The 23505-nt window shown below is 36.1% G+C and overlaps 2 protein-coding genes and 1 long non-coding RNA gene across 8 annotated transcripts; 2 read left to right on the forward strand and 1 right to left on the reverse strand.

Annotated features, from left to right (window-relative positions):
- Window positions 1-2508: 2508 nt before the first annotated feature.
- Window positions 2509-7434, reverse strand: LOC113342315. 4 transcript variants are annotated; one of them, XR_003356598.1, is made up of 7 exons: window positions 6872-7434; window positions 5980-6067; window positions 4494-5884; window positions 3542-3614; window positions 3123-3268; window positions 2784-3037; window positions 2542-2699 (listed from the first exon to the last, which is right to left on the reverse strand). XR_003356598.1 is itself a non-coding variant. In XM_026586894.1 (4 exons), exons 2-4 carry the CDS (start codon window positions 3594-3596, stop codon window positions 2906-2908), a joined length of 333 nt encoding a protein of 110 aa, XP_026442679.1. In that variant the 5' UTR covers window positions 3597-3614; window positions 4494-5973; the 3' UTR covers window positions 2509-2905. The 4 variants fall into 4 exon arrangements, 1 of the variants encoding a protein (XP_026442679.1); XM_026586894.1 differs by lacking the exons at window positions 5980-6067; window positions 6872-7434 and having other exon boundaries at window positions 2509-3037; window positions 4494-5973; XR_003356600.1 differs by lacking the exons at window positions 2542-2699; window positions 2784-3037; window positions 3123-3268; window positions 3542-3614 and having other exon boundaries at window positions 4382-4857; window positions 5741-5884.
- An 813-nt stretch (window positions 7435-8247) lies between these two features.
- On the forward strand, window positions 8248-10383 carry LOC113342156. 2 transcript variants are annotated; one of them, XR_003356457.1, is made up of 4 exons: window positions 8248-8325; window positions 8604-8699; window positions 9381-9525; window positions 9667-10383. It is a non-coding gene; the product is annotated as an uncharacterized LOC113342156 (long non-coding RNA). The 2 variants fall into 2 exon arrangements; XR_003356458.1 differs by lacking the exon at window positions 8248-8325 and adding an exon at window positions 8344-8466.
- Window positions 10384-11353: 970 nt separating this feature from the next.
- Window positions 11354-22511, forward strand: LOC113342296. Of its 2 annotated transcripts, XM_026586885.1 has the most exons (3): window positions 11354-11483; window positions 21068-21938; window positions 22243-22511. In XM_026586885.1, exon 2 carries the CDS (start codon window positions 21084-21086, stop codon window positions 21885-21887), a length of 804 nt encoding a protein of 267 aa, XP_026442670.1. In that variant the 5' UTR covers window positions 11354-11483; window positions 21068-21083; the 3' UTR covers window positions 21888-21938; window positions 22243-22511. The 2 variants fall into 2 exon arrangements, with proteins under 2 accessions (XP_026442670.1, XP_026442669.1); XM_026586884.1 differs by lacking the exon at window positions 11354-11483 and having other exon boundaries at window positions 19803-21938.
- The last annotated feature ends 994 nt before the right edge of the window (window positions 22512-23505 follow it).

Genomic DNA, 23505 nt, shown 5'->3' on the forward strand with positions numbered 1-23505 from the left:
AAGGGGATCTCCATGAAGATATCTACATGAAAATTCCTCCTGGTTTTCAGAAAAAGGGAGATACTCGTGTTTATAAACTCAATAAATCTTTGTATGGTCTTAAGCAGGCATCTCGTCAATGGTTTGCTAAGTTTTCTTCTGCCTTACTTGAGGAAGGTTTTCAACAGTCTCGTGCTGATTACTCTCTTTTTCTTTATCATAAAGGTGCAATCTCTATTTATGTTTTGGTTTATGTGGACGATATCATCATTACAGGTAATAATGACTTGGCTATTAACCAACTCAAACATAAACTTGAAGCCAAATTCTCGCTCAAAAATCTTGGGCGTTTGCAATATTTTCTGGGAATTGAAGTTTCTCGTTCTCCAAAAGGTATTTTTCTTGGACAACGTAAATATATTCTTGACATTGTCCAAGATGCAGGTTTTTTGGGTGCTAAACCTGCTGCTTCTCCTATGGAGTAACACCTTAAATTATTACCGGATTCAGGACATCCTATACCTGATCCAAGTGTCTATCGACGATTAATTGGTCGTCTACTATATCTTCAGGTGACTCGCCCTGATATCACTTATTCTGTGAATTATTTAAGTCAATTTCTGCAACATCCTTGTTCTGGTCATTTGGATGCTGCTTATCGTGTGGTTCGTTATCTCAAAGGTACTGTTAGTCATGGAATTTTTCTCTCTGCAACTAGCTCTCTTTCCCTAGATGGTTTTACTGATTCAGATTGGGCAGGTTTCCCAATTACTCGTCGTTCTACGGCAGGATATTTCACAATGCTGGGTGCTAGTCCCATTTCTTGGAAATCCAAGAAACAACCCACTATTTCTCTTTCTTCTGCTGAGGCAGAATATCGAGCTCTCGCCAGGGTAACTTCTGAGTTACAATGGCTACACTATTTATTCACTGATCTTCGTGTTAGTATTCCTAAACCAATCCCAGTCTATTGTGACAATCAGGCTGCTGTTCACATTTCTGAAAATCCGGTATTTCACGAACGAACTAAACATATCGAAATCGATTGTTATTTTGTTCGTGAAAAAGTGATCTCCGGTCTCATCAAACCCACTCACATTCCCTGTGCAGCCCAATTGGCTGACCTTTTCATCAAACCGCTTGGTTTGGATCACTTTCGCCATCTTGTCAGCAAGTTGGGCGTTCGGCACCATCTTCCTCACGCTCCAACTTGAGGGGGGGTATTGGACGTGTACACATGCTCTACCACAGCAATGGCACAACAACAGCCAGAGCAAGCCGTCAGTAACCACCAGAACAAGTCTCCAAGAAGGTCCGCTTCCTATGTAGTCATAGTTTGTTGTATTTAGTTGAATCTTCCCTGTATATTCGTGATAAGTTGAGATATTCCCTGTATTTGTATCCATATATATATCTAATACAAAGAAAGTGTCGACACTATTGTGTGACAATTCCACATAGAAATCTCATAAGTTTAAGAGATTTTCGAAGATCTTTTAGCATTTGCTAAGTATGGCATTTTATTTCTCAAAGTAGATACAAATACGTTTATAGAATGCACTGACCAAATTCGACGATCCAGATTTCTTAAAAAAAAATGTGTAAACAAAGAATATTGAGAGTTTATTAAGAAAAAATTAGATAAGAAAGGTTAAAACTACAATTAAGGAAAAAATACACGTAAGATAGCTTAAAAAATTTAAAAACTAATTTTAGTAACTCTTTCTTCTATTTTTTTTTACATGGAAATTCACGGATATTTTCAAAAAAAAAAAATGTTTTTTCCCAAATATTTTCCTAGATTTTTTAGCATCCGCTTTATATGGCATTTTATTTGCGACTAATTTCAAGGTCCAGATTTTATTAAAATCATGTAAATGCAGTGTAAAAATTTGCTAAGGTATCACTCGATTTGGAGCGTCAGATTGAGCCAATTCTATTAACGACCACGAAATGTAGGCGGTATAAGTTGCTTTTCGACCAATAAGGAGCGAAGGTTTCGTTCACCGGCCAGTGAGAGGGAAGGTTACCGCAACTCTCAACGTGGTGTGAGAAATGGCGTGGGATGAATGGGCTGTTAGTTTATAAAGGTGTGATAAAATCATAATCTAGTCAGATAAAATCAGTTGTTGGTGATTTTAGAAAAGGGGAGTATTCCTTGGCATTCAATATGTTCACTGTTACAGGGAGATAAGTTCTTAACGATGGGCGGGCATTGCTTGCCGCTGGTGGTAAAAATGTGCATATGGGTAGACCTGAGCTAGAGTTAAAGTTGAGATGCCTGACACCCCTTATTATAGGTTCTGTAATTAGAGTTTTTTAATTTTGGGTGTTCCTTTTTTGTTAAAACAATCGGGATTAGCAAAGGCTGAAAGGTTTAGTTTAATTGGCAGGGGCCGCGCTGTCGCGTTCCCCCGGAAACTGACGTTGATCCGAATCCATTCACTTGATCAACAGCCAGATTGATGAATACCCTAAACGCAGGTGTAGTAGAAAGACTCAGTGTACCTATAACGCCACACACGTCAGTTTTACTACCATAACATCAATCGTACACTTCCATTAACATCACAAAAACATAAATTAAATTTACCCATATGTTCCTTTACGGTTGTGCCAGTAACTACTACAACCGCAGGCACATCCACTGAACTTTTTATTAAATCATCACTAATTACTTTCACCAACTCAGCCCACAGCGTTACTTTAATTGCATCCCCCTAGCATCAATTCCAAAAATATCAGCATCATTCAGAACGATACAGACATTGAAAAATTTAAATCAGAAATTTAGTTGTGTATACCCCCGTTTTCGATCATAATTTCTCGCATCAAGACATCACCATCACCAATCGTCTTTAGAAATGTTTTTGGGTCATCATTCAGCTTTTCTATATTTGCAAGCATGTTCAGCAACATAACATACTCAAAAAAACGATGCGGTAACCAGTTGTTGGCAATTCAAATCTAAATCTTCGAATAGAATACACACATCCTTCATCATTCCCGGGAACAACTCCACGTAATCCTTTCCCACCTTAGCATGAATCTGATTTCCCTGCAATGAACACAATTACACTTAAAAATTAAAGCAGCCCAGCAGCTAGCCAGTATACATCCATCAGAGGAGATTAGATACTCACCTCATGATCCATAAGATGAATCTCAAGACCCCAGACTTTCCCAGTACTCTTGTTTTCGAATTTCCACATCTTCAATACCAATACTTTCACAATTTTGTTAGTTGTCTTGCCTGGTTCAAGATCGACGAATGGTGTATAAACTGTCCCTGCAGATTTGAATCGCTTATTCACCCGGTATAAATAAATAAATTCAACGAAATCACAACTGGATGTATTAGTAATACTAATATCGATAGTTTAACCCTTGAAAAAAAAAATTAATACACAACGAATGCCTAACCCTAAAAAAGAAAAAAAAAAAAAACACAACAAATACCCAACAATTGGTTGTATAAGTAATCCAAAACCATTAAGCTTAAACTGGCTGATAGTTCAACCCTAAAAAAAGAAAAGAAAAACTAAAACACATTGCCACTAACCTTGTTGCTGGATCTTCATTGTTCCCTGCTGTTCATCCCCACCCCCTGAGTGCATGATATTAATTGCTTGATTCTAAATAATAATGAAGAGAGATTGCCCATATGAACTTCCACGTATTAAAATTGTGTAAATAGGGTGTAAGAATCTGCTATACTATCACTCGATCTGGAGCGGCCAATTTTATTAAAAATTAACGGTCACGAAATATAGGGGTATAAATTGCTTTTCGACCAATCAGGAGCGAGAGTTTCGTTCACCGGCCAATGAGAGGGGAGGTTATCACAATTCTCGACGTGGTGTGAGAGATGCCGTGAAGTTTTTAGGTTGTTGATACATTGTTTGGACCATGGTTTGCTAATCGTGAATTATATAAACTCACTTCTAATCTAGAGCATCATTTCTCCCCTCCCGACATGTCGATAACATCGTATTGAGCTACCCGGTGGCTTCCATCACCGACCAACAAAAGTATATATATATATAGATAACTGGTAGCTAGAATAAGAATGTGAAGTATTATGGCAAAACCAAACGCTAACTAAAAAATCCAAAAACAATTCTCACCAAACAACAGAAAAGGATCATGTGGTTCTGATTATACGCTACAAATAAAGCATCAAATTACTAAAAGAAGGTTTGCATGAAAATTAACAATTTTTTTATGCGTTCGACTGCTTACAATTTCAAATCCATATACAATGTAAAGAAAGTCTAAATGTATGATAAATATCATGGATTAACTTCAAGGTATAACAGAGTAGGAATTTGCGATCAGCAACAAATTTTGTTCTTCCTACAATGCCAATGCGATCAGCAGTTGGGCGGGTTTATTTTTTTTCTTTTTTTGTTAAATCAACAAATTTATTAATACCAAGAAAACTTACAGCAAACTACAAATGCAAAGTAGGCCAGAGAAAATTAATTAAACTACAAATGCAAAGTAGCCTATACCTGCCCCTCTAAATTTTTTAAGTAAGCAGGTCCACCAACAGTTCTCTCAACATCTCCAATTTGTAAGTGAGCTGCATATTTTCACATCGTTTTCGCCACAAAGTTCACCTCTCTAAAAGTTTGCTTGAAAGAAGTCTTACCATATAAACGCTAAACCCTTCTCCGCCCGTCACAGTTAGACACTTGCCAAATTTGAGACATCGATAATACGATTGACATTCCAACCAACTGCCCATTCAGAGCCAACTGCAATAGCTATCACTTCAGCCATATAATTGCTCTGAATTCCCAAGGAAACAGCTCGAGTGCCCAAGCAATCACCATTAGCATTTCTAAAAACATCACCTGCTTGCTCCTGCTAGCCCTGGATTGCCAATTGACGCACCATCACAGCGTATCATTAGTTGGTCTTAGGTCATCGCGAGAGTACAGTATATAACCCTTGTGCATAACTGAGCTATAACGGATCGTCAAATGTTTATGCAGGTTGTCGATCAAGAATATACAAATGAAATTAATGTTAAATGCTATGTCGATCAAGAACATACAGATGAAATTAATGCTAAATGCTACACAATTGAGGAAACATATTAGTCACATAAATAAGTTGTACGTGCACACTCTTCATCAACATTCTTAGCTGGGTATAAAAGGACAACATCCAAGTTCTCGAGTACTGTCATTTTAACTAAGTTGTTCCAGGGACAATGGGGCAAGAAGGACGTCAACTAATTATCATCTTTAATCTCAGCATTCAAGAATGCCCGAAGAACAGTGGCTTGAGCTCATTCTCATTGTCACCACTGGTACCAAAAAAGTGCAGATCTTGAATAAACTTATAAATGGTTGGCAAGTAAAGGTAAATAATTCTCCCTGACTGCCATTTCAAGTGACATCACAGACATGGACATGAAGAAAAATTAAACTACAGAATACATTTTTAACAATCAATGCAAATACTGACATGGGAATATTAGTGACAGTTACCTCTGTTTAGTACCAATGATCAATTTGTGTTTGGATGCAAGATAAACTGGAGGACGGAATACTGGTAACTGTTAAAGGGCAGAATATGAGTTGCATTGAGATAGAATTCTGGAAAACTGGGTACCTATTTCAACTCTTTTTAACCCCAATCGAAAAATTGGAACACGCATATTTATAAACGGAAGATATATGCACAACAGTAAGAAAGAAACACGCCTGATATTTTCTGTTATATTCAAATTCCAATTCTTTTAACGTACCTATATATACAAAACTTCACATTCCCATCTAAGTTTTTCTTCGCGCTGGATCGCTCATAACCTGATAAGCTTCTCAAGGTACCTGTTGCCGAACTTACACCTAGTCATTATTCAAGCAACAGTTTATCTACTTTCTAGACGTTCCTGTAGATCAAATTCAAAATAAAAATCAGTCTACGGCAAACTAACCCCACAAATCATGGGAAAGAGAAACATGGAATGGGGCTAAAGATACAAACCATCTACCACGGTCTCTGGGACCATTTCTTACAGTTCTTCATCTAATAGCACTCTGTTATCCAATGGAGCTCCATGAGTCTTATGGGACTGCACCATGAAGAATCAGATGATAGAAATCAAGAATTATTTGATTACTAAAAAACAAAAGGAACTAACTTACTTTCAAACGAATATTCAAGTAAAAATTTCAAACTGTAACAACTTCCAAATGCTTTTAGAGACTAAAAAACATTTAACCCTCTTGACCATCACAATCTTCTCCACTAAAACAAATACACCCATTCCGTAAAGCAAGCACTAAGGACATTTCTTTGACTTAATTATTAATTAAGTTTAAACCTCAAAACCTTGAACAAAATACACATTTAGTTTAAGGTCATAAGCAAGTTTAAGCCTTAGTCTTTCCCACCCCAAAGAAAAGCAGCAGATGTTCTTTGCAGAAAAGGGGCTTTAAAGCTGAAAACGCAATCATTCATATACCTTCTGCTTCACTCTTACATTCCTCTGGACCCAATTTCAAAATCATATAAACATCTATAGCAACGACCGCTTTGTATAAACATCTATAGCAACGACCACAATTTCCATTATAGGCTGAACCAAAACCTTTTAAAGACCATAAGAATAATCCTATCGAAACTAAGAATCTATATAAAATTTCTCAAGATACTCAAACAATGAGTAACAGACCTCAAAAGTTAAGTTGAAAATTCTAGCAACAGTAAATCTGGTTTAAGAACTTTATGCCCAGCATTAGTCTCCTTATCATCTCTAGCTTTTGCAAAATCAATTCTAATGTACATCCTAAAATTGGCAAGCTTCAATAAGAACAATTGGAAATATAACAATCTGATATTTCAAATAAGGAAGCAAGGAGTTTGAATATCATACCGGTTGGTGGCTTCAAATTCCAGATATCAAAATCTGGAAAAACTAACAATTTGAACCTGGAATATATCTTCTCGATTGATTTCTTCATCTGGTTGCAAATCGAGGTGAACCCAACTCTAATCATCATCCAAGAACTCTCCAACCCCCATCTTCAATTAACCCATTCTCATTCTTACCGATTCAGACACAGTCAGCTGCTCTTCCCCAAACCAAACCCTAGATTCTGAAAATTTTCAAATATTTTGACTTAATCATCAATCTCAGTTCTCAATAACCCTAATCTCGAAAAACCCATATCAATAGATTAATCCTCCTCGAAACAACTACTTCTTTACAGAGTTTGAGATTGACGCAGTAAGGATTAAAAGAACAAAGCCTAGAATTAATCTATCTGCTCATATCTATTCTTCAGAGAGACGAACATACACCTTCGGAAGGAATTGTTGTTGTTGAGATTCAGTGAAGGATACGAAGAATTTCGGTTGTTCTTGAGTGAATTTGGATCACCGGAAGAGAAAAGTTCTTCGACTAAACAATCTCTTCAGTTGCGTACCCAGCCTAAAGAAAAGAAATCCATGTTAAATTGGGGGTCATAACTTCTAATCGGGGGCCATGGAATTTTGTTTGCCCCCAAACTTTTCAGGGTGTAAAAATCGCAAGATGAATATACTATTTTACCCTTGATTAATAGTTTTTCTGTAAGTAACGATCCTTCATCGACATTAACGATAGTTTAGGGTCGTCATATACATCATGATCAAAACAATAACGACTCTAAATTGTCATACACTAACAACTCTTTTTAGAGATTAACGACAGTCTATAACGACATTTCTAAAACATTAACGACTGCTTAAGTCGTCAAATGCGTAACCAAAACAGTAACGACCCTTCCAAAGGGTCGTCAGGGAATTGATCATTTTTATGACGACCCAAAACTGTCGTACATTTCCGCCATTAATGAATCTTCGACAGTTTAGAGTCGTCACTTAAACAATCTGAACATTAACGACTGTTGAGGGTCGTCAATGAAAATTTTTAATACCTAAACGATTTTTCATACTATCTGGGCAAAAAAAAAAAGGTTAGACTAAAAATTGCAGACAAAAAATCTGGAAAAAAAAAGTTAAACTCTAATTAAGTAAAATTATCACTAATTAATTAAGATTATCACTAATTAATTAAATTTTAACTCTAATCATTTAAGAGCATTTTAGCCATTTAAAAATATTTTTATAAGGGGTGACCCAAATTAGGTTCTGGTGACCTTTTTTTGTCCTCTAGTGCATGGCCCCAAATTAATTCGGATGGCCTCCAATTAAACTAGGTTCTTTATCTCTATAAGTTATTTTTTTTTATTATTTTTTTTTCTTGAAGCAATCTCTCTGTAAGTTTATCGTATGTTTTGCACGCAACCTCTCAATTATTGTGATTCACACTGCGTCTTCTTTCAGGTAACCTCAACTAATTATTAGGTTTTGATTTTTTCTTTGTAATAGTTGGAGATTTTTCTCACGTTTTCTTCTTCCTGTTCACATTGTCTCCATATTTTCATTTGGGAGCTCTAACTGTTCTTATATTGTTTTGTTTTTCTGGTAGGCAGAACCATTGTTTTTCCTATTATTGATGTTGCCTCTTTTGTTTTTTCAGTAGTCGCTCGATTTTTGTTAATTTTTAGTTTTTTGGATTTATTGTTTACTGTCTAGAATTAACTTTCATTTGTGTTTCCCAGGCCCCTTTCCCTGTGTAACATGGAAAGTTCTTCTCAACACCAAGATCACAGCTGCCATCATTCTAATAGGAACCTGATAAAATCTTGATAAAGATGGTAATTTCCTTGCTTTTTGATTAGTTAAGTTGTAAAATAAACAGGTGATTTAATATGACCTGTTGTAAATCACAGAAGTTTGAGAATCACTGTTTCATGATTATGTTTCTTATATATATATAGAAGAAATTCCAAACAGAGAAGGACAATATATTGGTATTATTCCATAGGTTTATTGATGGAAGGGAAAGCCTGCCGTTTACCATTGGTGGTGCATTTCTAAAGAGAAGTTGATATTTACTTAAAAATAACGGATGGTGATATATGATTGCTTCCCTCCCGGATTGGTCTCTTTTTTTCCTCTACATATGGCCCTTTACAGTGTGTAGAAAAATATTTGCAGCTTTAGACATTTTGTTAATTTTTCGTAAAATGTAGAATCTTAGTTCTTTTCTGCCAGGTGAATTAGAGTGTAATATGAAACTGTAGATATTTCAAGCTTCAAAGTAATTTAGATTTTGGTTTGTAGTTCACTCATGAAGGTAAGCAATCATCACCCAAGTTTTTCCATACAATTGTAACTTTATAAGATATTTACCATCTAAAAGAAAGCTCCAGCCAGAAGCATAAAAAGAGGGTTTAAAATCTCTGCACCAAAATGCAAATGTTGTTTCAGATGAAATGTTTCTTTTTATTTATTTTTTTGGAGCTGATTTTGCTGAATTGTTTATACGTATTCAGGCAGTGGTATATTGGATCAAAGTGTCGTCTGGGCGAACTAATATATGAGGAGAGGCATATATCCAACTAGCACTGAGCACCAAACCTGCAGTATAAGGGGTTTGCAACTGTTTTCTGTGTCAACCTTCTGCAAATACCTGATCCTGTAAGTTAATATGAGTATCTGTCTATTAATTATTTACCTGAAAAAAATCTAGATGTTATGCTTTCGGTCCACTATGCGCTGGTGTAAATGCATCGATAATTAATCAATAGTTTCTACTTCCAACCCACAATATTGCAACAGAAAAACGCCATGGTGAGGGCCATCAGATAGCCCATATGGTAAACCGGAGGGAAACCGATGCAAGGGTTTGGATGGCTTACGATAACAACTTTCACCATTTTTGTTGAATAATAATATGTATGACTTATTCGTATTTTTTATGAGGTATGTTGGCTCTTAAATTTTTGTTTATTATGCCACTTTTGGGAGACATTCGAAACACACCATAGATCACTCTTGGAAAAATGATTGTTGGTTAATATGACTTAGTCCATACTGTCAATTTTGTCATAGACTTTTTCCTTAAATAGTTCAGGATTAGCGATTGGAACAAGAAACTATTTAGATCATACCATTGATGATAGGTGAGAAAAGTTTGTTTGTTTTGAGTACATGTTCCTAATGATATATGTGTTATCTTTATTTAATCCTTTGACACAGACGAACACTTTATAGCAAAAGTATTTACATGAAGTTAGTAGAGATACCCTGGGAATGATGTGCAAGGTTTCCCTGTGTAAAAGGGTTTAGTGACCCCTGATCGATTTCATCTCTTGCTATACAGACAAGGGGAAGACATGCTTACTTATTAGCTTTCTGAAGACATATTTATTGATTAGCTTTCTGTGACAAGGTTATTACGAATAAAACGTAAATTCATACTGTTAGAAAAACGATTAATAAAAATATTTTTTAAAGATTTTAATTTAATGTTTTTTTTGTGAATGAAAACTTATTAGTCCCACATAGTGGAGTTTCCACTCTTTAGTTGTTTTTAAGAGACTATATAAGATTTTTACTCCCACATAGGGGAGGAGCTCTTCTTAACTTGAGTTTGTCAATTATATAAACAAATTCACTTCTTTTGTAAATGTATGGAAAAAAGGGGTTGCTCTATATTCTAGAGGGACCCCTATATGGTAAAGGGGTTTTTCTATATTTTAGAGAGACCCCCAAGGGGATTCTCTATATTTTAGAGAGACCCCCAAAGGAAAATATTTTGTATTGCTTTCTTTAGCATTCACGATTTTCCTTAATGTTTTTTCGGAGTTGCCAAGCTCAAGTTGAGCATCTACTACATATGCTAGTAGTAGGTGTATTAGGGTGTTTTATCCTGGAGATATTTAAGGACAGCGTGTTGAACACGCGACTCACTCTGTTTTCCAAAGTTTTGCCCTGTTGCGGAGATATGGGGAGCTTGTTCGTTTCGTCAAAGCAATCACTTCCACTATAAAGGAGCTAAGTATCAATAACTTTTTGCTTATTTGATTTTTCTTTGTTTTTGATTATTGCACCCAATAATCTTAAGACACTAGTTATTTGTAATAATCGAAAATGGTTGGTCTTGTGAATCATGGATGTTAATTGTGGAGTGAAAAACAAAAAACGAATTTTTGGTCAGCTGTAGAGTTTCGAATTTATCTCTCAACATAGAAGGAATTTCGATGACCCCTTTTGACACAACGTAGTAGACATCCTGATAGTTACCCGCTTAAAATTTCAGAATTTTTGGAGTTGTAAAAATATTTTTTTGATATTTTACAAAACAGAAAAACGTTTCTGAAAAATTCTGACGAGCAGAAATTTGTTGTTAACTAAATTAATTTTTGTGGGGTAACCATGAGTTTTTTGAAACGCTGATTCAAACGAAGTTTGTATCTCTAGATGTTATCTTCAAAACTCATACTTTACTTTCTGATTTGGAATTGTGATTTGTGATAAAGGTGTCATCTCCGAGGGACATGGCTAATAGCCGCATGTGGTTGGAAACAAATCTTCCAAAGATGGCAAAGGTGAGAACATCGACCGCAACACTAAGCGTGGTCTTCATAATAAAGGTATGTTTCGTAAACCTGAATCTAGCATTACTTTAATTAAGGGTGATTTTTATTTTTGTAAATTCCTAGCCATATGACAGTAAATTGTAGACAACGTAAAAACCTTAATAAGTAGTAAGTTAATGCTAATTTAGTTGAAACAAACTAGAACGAGTTCAGTGGCATGATGTCGGAAGCTATTTTAATAACCAATGTGAGAGATATTGATGGGTGGACTTTGGAGCCACTAAGCATGTTTGCTGAAACAGAGACCTGTTCACCTCCTATTAGAGGATAGGAGACGTCGAGAAACTCTATATGAGTAACTCATCTGCAACAGAGGTTGCATAAAAGGAAAAGGTCGAGCAGAAGCTCACATCTGTAATATTCTCACATTGAATGAAGTTTTCATTCCGGGCATATGCAAGAATCTTGTATCTTTTTATGTTGTAGATGGTAAAAGATTGAAGATCTTAAGTGAATTTAGAAAACTTGTTGTAACTAAGGGCAATGATTTTTTAGGCGACGGTTATAAGACTTAGGGTCTTTATAATCTTAAAAGAAAATCTGATAAAATGAACATAGTTGATTCTTGTGCTTTCTTTTGTGTGACTTTGACATGTAAATTATAAGTCAATGCATAAACTGGATAGCATAGGCTACGTACCCAAATTTAATTTGGATACTGAACACAAAAGTTAAATTCGCGTAGAATCAAAATATGATAGAAAACCTTTTAGCAAAATGTTCATAGAAATTCTAAACCCTTAGAATTAATTCACTCGAACATAGTTGACATGAATCCGGTTCAAACTAGAGGTGGTAAGAAATGGTTTATTACTTTTATAGACGACTGTACTAGGTATTGTCATATATATTTGCTTAGAGGTAAGGATGATGCCTTAGAAGCCTTTAAGATATATAAAATTGAAGTTGAAAACCAAATGAATACTACCATTAAAACCATTAGGTCTGACCGTGGTGGTGAGTACAAAATTCCGAAAGGAGATTTCTGTTAAAAACATGGCATAATACACGAAGTTACCCCTCCTTATTCACCTCAGTCGAGTGGTGTAGCTGAACGTAAGAACCGTACCCTTAAGGAGATGATGAATGTCATGTTAATTAGTTCAGGATTACCTTCGAACTTGTGGGGGGAAGCTGTCCTCTCAGCCTGCTATATCCTGAACAGAGTACCTTTTAAAGGATCAGATAAAACTCCATATGAACTGTGGAAAGGTAGACAACCTTATTATGCATACTTCAAAGTGTGTGGGTGTTTGGCTAAGGTTGTCATCCCTAAACCTAAATATAGGACCCAAAAATATAGCTTCGTCCATAACATTTACCGAAACCCCACTCTGCTAAGAAGCTTCATTTAGTGAAATGGACTAAGTCCGTCTGAACCAGACTTGGGATCATGCTAGTTTACCTTTGGGGAGTAAGACCATAGGATGTAAATGAGTCTTTAAGAGGAAACGTAAGGTAGATGGAACTGTGGAAAAATTATGAGGCTAGGTTGATATCTAAAGGATATAAACTAAAAGTAGGTGTCATTTCCTTGATTCTAATTCGCCTGTGACAAGAATTACTTCCGTTGAGATGCTAATTGTTATTACTGCCATAAACAACTTAGAGATACATCAGATGGATGTTAATACAAATTTTATAAAGCCGTGAATTAGATAAAGAAATTTACATAGACCAACCTGAGGACTTTGTAGTGAAAGGTTGTGAAGACAAAGATTGCAAGTTGAACAAATCTTTGCATTGTTTTCAAATAAGCACGTAAACAGAGACATGATAATTTGATCATGTGATAATGAGTAGTGGATTTAAGGTAATGAATCTGACAAGTATATTTGCAAGTAACTTGTTAAGGATGCCTATGTGATTGTATGCTTGTATATTGATGATATGCTTATACTTGATATAAACGTAGATATAATTAATTCCACTAAAACATATGCTGAATGAGAACGTTGACTTGAAAGACTTAGACCTTATTGATGTAATCATAAGGATGAGGATTAGAAGATAATCTAACATTTATAGTCTTAGTCATTCTCATTGTGTTGAATTTGTGCTTATGAGATACAATCAGTCTGATTGTAAGCATGCCTTACTCCGTACGATTCTTCTTGTAGATTCGAGAAAAATAAGAGTAATGGAATATCTTAACTTGAATACTCAAGAGTTATAGGATGTATGATGAATTTAATGAACTGTAAGAGTCCAGACATTACCTATATTGTGAGTAAGTTAAGTATATATACTTGTAGTCCAGAACAAGAGCATTGGGATGCGCTTAATAGAGTATTATGGTACCTAAAATACTGTATTACCTTTTGTTTTATTTATGAAAGGTATCTTGTTGTCCTTGAGGGACTTTGTGATGCAAACTGGATAGTTGACTCAGAGGAGTCTAAGTCTACGAGTGGATATGTTTTCACTCTAGCAAGAGGGTTTGTTTCTGGAAGTTTTTCAGACAAACATATATTGCTCAATTCATTATGGAATCTGAGAGTATTGCGTTAGATAAAGCACGAGAGAGGGCCGAGTGCCTAAGATGCTTTTTAGAAGACATTCCTCTCTGGCATAGGCCTGTGCCAGCTATATCTATACATTGTGTTAGCCAAGCTATAATAGTTAAAGCTAAGTAATAACTAATCTCAATCGGCGTTATTTCCATTGATTGGCTAAAGTCCAAGGAGAATTTCGCGCAACCTTTGACGAAAGGTTTGTAAAAAGAGATAGTTAAAAATGCATCGAGGGGGTTGGGGCTTAAGCTCATATATTAAACTTACCATGAAGGATACTCAACCTTGCTGACTGGAGATCCCATGATCAAGGTTTCGAATGAGAAACTAATTTGTGGTGGGTAAAGGTAAACACTATCAGAGATTTTCATTCTCTGTCCCTTCCCTATGGTGTAGACGTGATAGTGTGACTGCATGTGGAGGATGACTTTTTAATAAGTCTTAATGAGTTCTATAGTTTCAATTTAAGATTGAAGTGGGGTGTTGCAGTAAACACTCTTGATGGATATCACCTATCTGAATGGGGAAGTGGGTCGCTTCCTATGAGAATATGAGCTGATTCTCTAGAGCATTCTGAGAAACAGGATAAGTCCAGGGCCAAAACGGACACAACGACACGAGCTTGGCAGCAACCTTGGAAATATCATGCGTGGTTATTATCGCGGATTACACCAAACGCTAGCAGTTCAAGACATCACGTTCACTGTCTAGCAAGTAGTTCCGGTAATATCTCACTAAGCAAAGGTTCAAGACCTCATGGACACCTCTGCCTATAGTGGTATTTCCTGTTTTTCGTTTTTATCTATTTTTAATTCATTTTGAGAAAATGAGTTTTATGTTGTTTTTATGGTCTTGGTATTACTAGTTCTTAGGACCTAAGGGTCACTAAGGATTCACTAGTTCATGATTTTTCACTTTGGTGAAAGAAACCTTTAGTCTCACTTGTGAGAAACTAAAGATGAAAGCTCTCTATACTATTATGATTTATGCAATCCATAGTATGACCCTGGGATCAACACACTATTGTGTGAAGGAGAGGATGTTGAAATGGCTAGTATGAATTCAACATGCACGATCTGTCTGTCTGTTCAGTCAGTTCGGGTCGTGAGATTGGGTTGTTGATTTACCAAGATCTATCTGTGTTTTTCACGTTTTATTGAGTTTTCATTCATGTGGGGGTTGTTGGAAAAACGATTAATAAAAATACTTTTTAAATATTTTAATTTAGTGTTTCTTTTGTGAATGAAAACTTATTAGTCCCACATAGTGGAGTTTCCACTCTTTAGTTGTTTTTAAGAGACTATATAAGATTTTTACTCCCACATAGGGGAGGAGCTCTTCTTAACTTGAGTTTGTCAATTATATAAACAAATTCACTTCTTTTGTAAATGTATGGAAAAAAGGGGTTGCTCTACATTCTAGAGGGACCCCTATATGGTAAAGGGGTTTCTCTATATTTTAGAGAGACCCCCAAGGGGATTCTCTATATTTTAGAGATACCCCCAAGGGGATTCTCTATATTTTAGAGAGACCCCTAAGGGAAAATATTTTGTATTGCTTTCTTTAGCATTCACGATTTTCCTTAATGTTTTTTCGGAGTTGCCAAGATCAAGTTGAGCATCTACTACATATGCTAGTAGTAGGTGTATTAGGGTGTTTTATCCTGGAGATATCCGTCCTGTAAGGGCTATAGCATCATTCTTGAGTGTAGCCGGACGCTAATGTCTTAAGGACAGCGTGTTGAACACGCGACTCACTCTGTTTTCCAAAGTTTTGCCCTGTTGCTGTTGCGGAGATATAGGGAGCTTGTTCGTTTCGTCAAAACAATCACTTCCACTATAAAAGAGCTAAGTATCAATAACTTTTTGCTTATTTGATTTTTCTTTGTTTTTGATTATTGCACCCAACACATATAAAATATTCCAGGAAGCATCAATAGATATTTATCTGCTTATCCGGTCAGAGTCTCCATGATTTGATATCCGAATAATTGGGTGGTAAGGCAAAGATGATCATTCACCTGATTTAAGGTATCCGTTAACAAGCACCAATTTTATTGTGTTATTTTTTGTTTTCATTTTTCAGTAGTGTTGGATCATTATTAACTCACATTACCCTCTTGGGCTCTTGGCCAATATCAGCCAATACCAAATTTTGCACTTACACGTTATTTTTAATCAATATCAAGGCCAAAACCAGAAAGTTTGTAACTCTTCCTTTGCTAAGCCGAATTTAGCATTAACCTGTGTTCGGATTTAATTCTCGGTAGGAAAAATTGTATTATGTTACTAACTACCGCCTGTCAACCACTAAAGTTTCAAATGTGCTTTGTATATATGATGCACTAATTTCAAGAATACGTGCTTTGTATGTCTAAGACGCACGGCAGTTTGTTACTGTGTAATAAATTATGGGTATCGAGACGGATCATTGATTAATCAAAATCAATCAAATATGAATAAACAAGACAAGAGAATTAAAGTGGTTCGGCACTAACGCCTACGTCCACTGATAGAACCCCGTAGGGTGAAATATATTGATCTCCAGACTTGATGGTACTGGGATGATTTTACATTTACATGAGAACTCTTATTTATAGAGTTAACTAAACCTAGAAATAACATAATATCTCAATATTTTGTTTGACTAGGTAATAATATCTTGATAATTGATTGCATAATTATCTTAATAATCTCCGTCTTTATTGTCTTTAATATTTTACGAGAACTGCACGGTCACTTCATCCGTACGCCTGTCTTCATGGTTACCTCGATATCTTGTATACGGAGGATATATTCTAACACCCCCCCTCAAGTTGAGTACGGAATTTTTTTGAAGTGTTCAACTTGAAACTTCTCTTGAAAACGGTCTTGCAACTTGAACTTTGATTATCGACCACGGACACTTGGTCTTCGGTTGCATCGGCACATTGAACAAAAATGAAGCAGCAAAATGATCTCCAAGGTACACCGCACGCCATATGGAAATGGTGCGTTCAGAATTGGCTTGATTGCCAATAGGCTTGGTTTGCTAAAAACCAATCATACCAGAAATTTCAAGTTGGTCTATAGTGAGAATCAGCTACGGACATAGAAATAAGTTTCCAAAATGAGATTGAAAATTTTCAGAAAAAAAAAAATATTTGGTGTAAAACAGATTACCAAAATAACTGGATATTCTCGAAAATAAGAAATATATCGGAATAAAATTCTCAGGAAACAGAAAAGGAGAATTTAAAATTTTCTGTGATAATGGATATAACCTCATCAAAACAATACATGATTATACATGGCTAAAACTTGTTAAGAAACAAGGGCTGTGATGCAATTATACAATATTGCAAAGGAGATAATATCATTGGAACGTGATTTCCCAATTGAATGTTACCAACGATGAATTAGTAGTTAAACTAATACAGATACATAGTTTGAATGGTAACTTTGAGCAATGAATGGGTCTATGTTCGATACCCATGTATAGTCATAAACTATGAGAAGAAAACTCATGAAGTTGAGAGAGAACAAGAAGTACTATTATCTTTGTTCACTGATAAGAATTATGAGCCAACAGTGAGCATAAAACCTGGACTCTGCAATCTTTAACCCATATGCAGGAAAAAAAAATTGATGTAAAATAGAGTATCAAAAAGGCAGGAGAATTTATATATTTGACAAAATAAATTGATGATCCGCTCTGATACCATAATAAATTATGGGTATCGAGACGGGTCATCGATTAATCAAAATCAATCAAATATGAATAAACAAGACAAGAGAATTAAAGTGGTTCGGCACTAACGCCTACGTCCACTGATAGAACCCCGTAGGGTGAAATATATTGATCTCCGGACTTGATGGTACTGGGATGATTTTGCATTTACATGAGAACTCTTATTTATAGAGTTAACTAAACCTAGAAATAACATAATATCTCAATATTTTGTTTGACTAGGTAATAATATCTTGATAATTGATTGCATAATTATCTTAATAATCTCCGTCTTTATTGTCTTTAATATTTTACGAGAACTGCATGGTCACTTCATCCGTACGCCTGTCTTCATGGTTACCTCGATATCTTGTATACGGAGGATATATTCTAACACTGTGAGATGCCTCTTGAGGTTGTCTCACATTCAGGCAACCAAGCTTATTTGACATAGATGATTACTTTGCAAATATCATTAGTTTCATTAGTTCTTATATATATATATATATATATATATATATATATATATATATATGTTAACACCAATTCTACATGGACTGCCATTTTGAACCATGTAGAAATCGCTTACACTCATATTTTGCGGACCCCACCCCCAAGAAAATGCAGGGGATCCCAGTTTTTGGTTTTGTTGTGAGTATGTTGTTTTTGTTTAGCTTGAAATGGCGGCCTGTAAAGAGTTTTTCATATGTTAATAGCAAATTTTACTACTTGGCACTTCCCTAAGTGTCCTAGACATCAATCAATTCTTCTTCCTTTACTAGCTTTTAGTTTAGGAGGCCTTGCTCGTCAATTTATGAGTACAACATTTTTCTATATCTGGTACAGTAATATCATCTGCGATGTCTAGGACTAGCTTGACAATATTTCAGCTGCGAAGTCCGGATTAGCTTGACATCTGAATGTGTAAAATGAACACATAAGATATTACTTTTACATTATATTATATTTTCCTATAAAAAAACATTATATTATATTTAATGTAATAGGGTACAAGCATATTTTCATTTGTTTCAACCTTTTTTTGTTTTAATATTTTGCTTTATATATCATCAGTCTATCATATCCCGTCCCAATCAAGGATGTCTAACAGTTTCCAGAGCCAGAAGTCTATTATAAGTCTATCATATCATGTCCCTGTCCCAATCAGGGATCTCTAACAGTTCCCAGAACTAGAGCCGGAAGAAGTAGAAGTGAAATCCCGTGCCAGTTAGGGATCTCTAGCAGTTGCTAGAGCCAAAGCCAGAAGAAGTAGAAGTGATGGTAGAAACAAGTAGAAAATTTCCGCCCATTTCCTAGAAATGGTAGAAAAGACTGTTCATAATTGTAGTTTTTTTTTTAATTTGGAATTCTATATTAAATTTTCTTTTTCGGTAGGTCAATTCATTTTTCGGCGTCCAATTCCTAAAAGTTTCTTTAGTGGTAGTTGTTAAAAGAAGATTGTGAAAATTTGGTGTTATTGGTGTATTATTATAAAACAGCTCTAACGAAAGCAAGATTGCTTCGTGATCAAGAGGGGGAAACATACAGTCACGTCAGTCCTCACACCAGGAATGTGCATTTTAGTGAGGTATATGGTCATGTTATCATGTGTATGATGATATATCTAGGATTGTTTTCTAAGTTCTGATGTAGTTTTTACAGTGATAAGAAAAGGGTTTGATTCTCGGACTTGGGAAGTTGTTTATTTTAGACTTAATTAAAGAAAATATTAAAACTAGAAAATATTGTAAAAGAAGGTAACAAGAGTTGCTGGGACTCGGGATTTCACTTTTTCTCATATTCATGTGGTTCATAAATTAATCCTAGGATAATTATGACTCAAATAATTAAATGTATGAACTCTTAATATTTGCCAAGATAGATTTTTGAAAGCAATGATTCTAAATTTAAAGCGTGGGACATCAAATCATTTGAGTTAAGTATGACCCATCAATTGAAATAAAAATCATGAAATAATTAATAAACAGTGCAGAAAGTAAATAAAGAATTAATTTAAGTTACCACATAGATGAAATCCAGCTTCCTCCTTTGTCCCAGTGATGGGGTTTAGCTCATCATGGTAGAAACACGCTCAGAAGAATAATTCATTGCTCAAAAAAGTGTTTTTATTGAAGAAATATGAGAAAAAGAATAAAAGCAGCTCAACTGCAACGTTTATAGTTGTTGCAGATTGAGTGTTACAGAGATAATAAGACTGCTGGATTACGACTGTTTCTTTTTGTTGTTGATATGCGACAGTACTATGCGACTGACTTTGACAGGCCTTTGTTCTTCGTCTTCTTCTTCCCTGCACCATCAGATAAATTTCTATGCGCTTCTTCTTCTCCGCTCTGCAGCCTCTGCTAACTGCCCCCAACTCTCGATAACTACCCTCAAGGTCTCGATAGCCTCTTCTGTGGTTCGACTATCCTATTTATACACATACATGACCTCCAATCTCCTCGGCAATCTCTCTTTTTTTCTTTCACCACAATGCACGGTAGTTTCCTCTTTTTCCATCTTATTTACGCGGCTTCTGAGTTCATCCAACGTCTCTAAATTCTCTCTAAATCCAGCAGACAAGATATTATTTCCATCTCAATCAAAACTTTCCACAAAAAAACCCGTGAACCAACTCCTCCCTGTTTTAACAAACTACCAAATATAAAGAAGATTTCATGTCCAGTTTTTGATTCCAACACGTCACTCATCCTGCCTTGTCGCTTCAACTTCATCCCAATCCATATGCACGATTAACTCGCACAAAATCTCTTCTAAAAATACAACCATGCAATCCCGTAATATCTTTATTAACATATATATATGTCATATATGTGTTGTGTGGTCACAACACATACTTCACGTACATACACACTGAAGACCAAGCATATTATAGTCCAAGTCTGTTATAAAGATCAAGCCTGGTGAATAGATGAAGTTTGTTGTAGTCCAAGTCCTCCGGCGTATAAGAAGATGTAATCTGTTGTAACAAGTCTTTTAGATTTCCAGCATTAGCGTATAATTTGTTTAACTAGGTTTTGAATCCTTCTTATGTAAATCATATAAATACTGAATGAATACAGTCTAGTCTACACAATTTTGTGAGACAGTAAAACATCCAAACCTAGAATTCTTGATGGTATCAGCTTGATCCATCCTAGGACCTATTCTCTCTTCCGCAAAATCAATCTCTGATTTCTCACATCATGGTGACCTCTTCAACTTAATCTCCACCTGATAGCCATGTTCATCAAAACACAGAAAATCAATCTTCAGGAAACCCTAGGACATTAGATCCTTACATCATTCATCCCAGTGATAACCCAACCACTGTTTTATTCTCTCCTCTGTTGCAAGGTGATAATTACGGATCATGGGTACGAGGTATTACCAAGGCTCTGACGAACTAGCTTATCAATGCTGGAAGCGTGCTGATGATTTGGTTGGAAGTTGGATCCTCAACTCCTGTCAGCCAGATATTCGTGCAAGTTGCTTGTATGCACCCTCTTCTCATGCAATTTGGAAGGATTTGCAGGTGCGATTTTGTATTTCTAATGCACCTATTTTATATCGTCTGAAATCTGCAATTGCTGCTATTCGACAAGATTCGATGTCTGTCTCTTTGTATTACACAAAGATCAAGACCCTATGGGATCAATATGATTCCCTTATAGCTGTCACTGAGGTATGTATTTGCGGCGCTGGAAAATCCTTACTCGAGCGTCTTGAGCGTGATAGAGCTATGGAGTTCCTCCAGGGCTTACATGATGGTTTCTCCAATCTCAGGAGTCAGATATTATTGATGGACCCTTTCCCTACTGCCTTGCGCATATTCAACATGGTGCAGCAAGAGGAAGAACAACAACATATAACTGCAAGTCCTCTACCCAACATTGAGTCTGCGGCTCTCAGTACAAACCGCTATGCTACACAATCATCTGCTAATCGTTCTTCTCCTTCTACAAGCCATAACAAGTGGAACGACCCCACTGCGATTACTGTAATCGCCATGGACATGTTCGAGACCGTTGCTACCGTCTTCACGGTTTTCCTGATCCTTCTGCATCACAGCCGGTTGCTGCTAACACCGCCATTGCTGCTCCAGATCTTCAACTTGCACATCATCCGGCGCTACCTACATTCTCTGCTGAACAATATTCACGATTGTTGGCTCTAATCAACACTTCCTCTGAGGATACTACAATGGAACCGCGTGTCAATTTTGCTGGTAAGCTCCTAAATACATTTTCTTTTGAACCATGGTTTTTTGATAGTGATGCTACTCACCATATCTGCAACTCACTATCTTATTTTAGTTCTTATTCTTCTGTTACAACTTTAATCCAAATGCAACTTCCAGATGGTACTTTCTCTACAGTTAAACACATTGGTGAAGTAGTTTTTTCACCAACTCTTACATTATCAAATGTCATCATATTCCGAACTTTAAATTCAATCTATTATATGTGAGTCAGTTGACTCGATCTTTGAATTGTGCAGTTCTTCTCACCCACAATTATTTTATGTTTCAGGACCTGTCAACGAACAAAGTGATTGGTCAGGGTGAACTTCATGTGGGTCTGTATCAGCTACGGGTCTCTGCGTCATCGCCTAAAGTATTATTTAATAAGACGCATTCGGCATTTGGCACTGTCGACTTGGCCATCCTAGTTTAGATCGTTTCCGTTCTATTTGTAATTCGCATGATTATATGCACTCCAGTTTTTCTATTGATTGCGACGTATGTCCGTTGGCTAAACAAACTCGATTATCTTTTAATAAAAGTAGTATTTCTTCTAAACGTTGTTTTGAGCTTATACATTGTGACATATGGGGACCATTTTCTACACCATCTTTTACTGGTGCAAAGTATTTCCTTACTATTGTAGATGATTTCTCTCGTTGCACTTGGGTGTATCTCATGCACACTAAAAGTGAAACTTGCAGGTTTCTCAAAAAAATTTCCCGGTATGTTGCCACTCAATATTCTACGCAACTCACTACCATCTCTACAGGTAACTCTTTACCTTTTTTGCCCATCTTGCAACGTATCCAGTCTGAAAATGGCACAGAATTTCTCTCTAATGAGTTTCAGGCATGGGTAAATGAGAATGGCATTCATCATCAACGTAGTTGTACCTATACTCCACAACAAAACGGAGTGGTGGAACGAAAACATAGGCATTTGTTGACTGTTGCCAGAGCACTACGTTTTCAAGCTAACTTGCCTATTCTCTACTGGGATGAATGCATTCTTACTGCCAATTACTTAATCAATAAGATGCCTACTCCGGTACTCTCTAAAAAATCCCCATATGAAGTTCTTTTAGGTAAGCAACCTGATTATCGCAACCTTCGTGTTTTTGGTTGTCTGTGTTATGCTCGCGATACTAAATTTGCAAATAAATTCGACCCTCATGCTACACCTGGTGTTTTTCTTGGTTATCCATATAACCATAAGGGTTATATAGTGTTGGATTTATCTACCAAATCTACTTTCATCTCTCGAGATGTCGTTTTTCATGAAAATGTTTTCCCTTTCAAGGATGCACAACTCACTACTTCTGATTCATTTCAGTCTGTATCTCAAGAGGATTTTTTCTATGATAATCCTTCACTATCCAGTTCACAATTGCTGCCAGCACAATCTGTGCCTTGTTCAGGTCAGTACTCCTCTAATCCTTCTTTACAAATTCTCACTTCCAATACTGACAGTACGTTGGATTTACACACTCTCTTCTCAACTTACATCTCCTAGCTCACCTCCTGCTAGTGAATTTGTTTCTCGCTCGGAT

The sequence above is a fragment of the Papaver somniferum genome, unplaced genomic scaffold, assembly GCF_003573695.1.
Source record: "Papaver somniferum cultivar HN1 unplaced genomic scaffold, ASM357369v1 unplaced-scaffold_35, whole genome shotgun sequence".
Taxonomy (NCBI): Eukaryota; Viridiplantae; Streptophyta; class Magnoliopsida; order Ranunculales; family Papaveraceae; genus Papaver; species Papaver somniferum.

Bases quoted from the DNA above. Each gene is read 5' to 3' on its own strand.
- LOC113342315 (XM_026586894.1), bottom strand. From the start codon at position 3,596: ATGCACTCAGGGGGTGGGGATGAACAGCAGGGAACAATGAAGATCCAG. The intron at 3,269-3,541 runs GTTAGTGGCAAT...TCAAATCTGCAG, and splicing joins AATGAAGATCCAGCAACAAG to GGACAGTTTATACACCATTC. The intron at 3,038-3,122 runs GTGAGTATCTAA...TGTTCATTGCAG, and splicing joins TTCATCTTATGGATCATGAG to GGAAATCAGATTCATGCTAA.
- LOC113342296 (XM_026586885.1), top strand. From the start codon at position 21,084: ATGGGTACGAGGTATTACCAAGGCTCTGACGAACTAGCTTATCAATGC.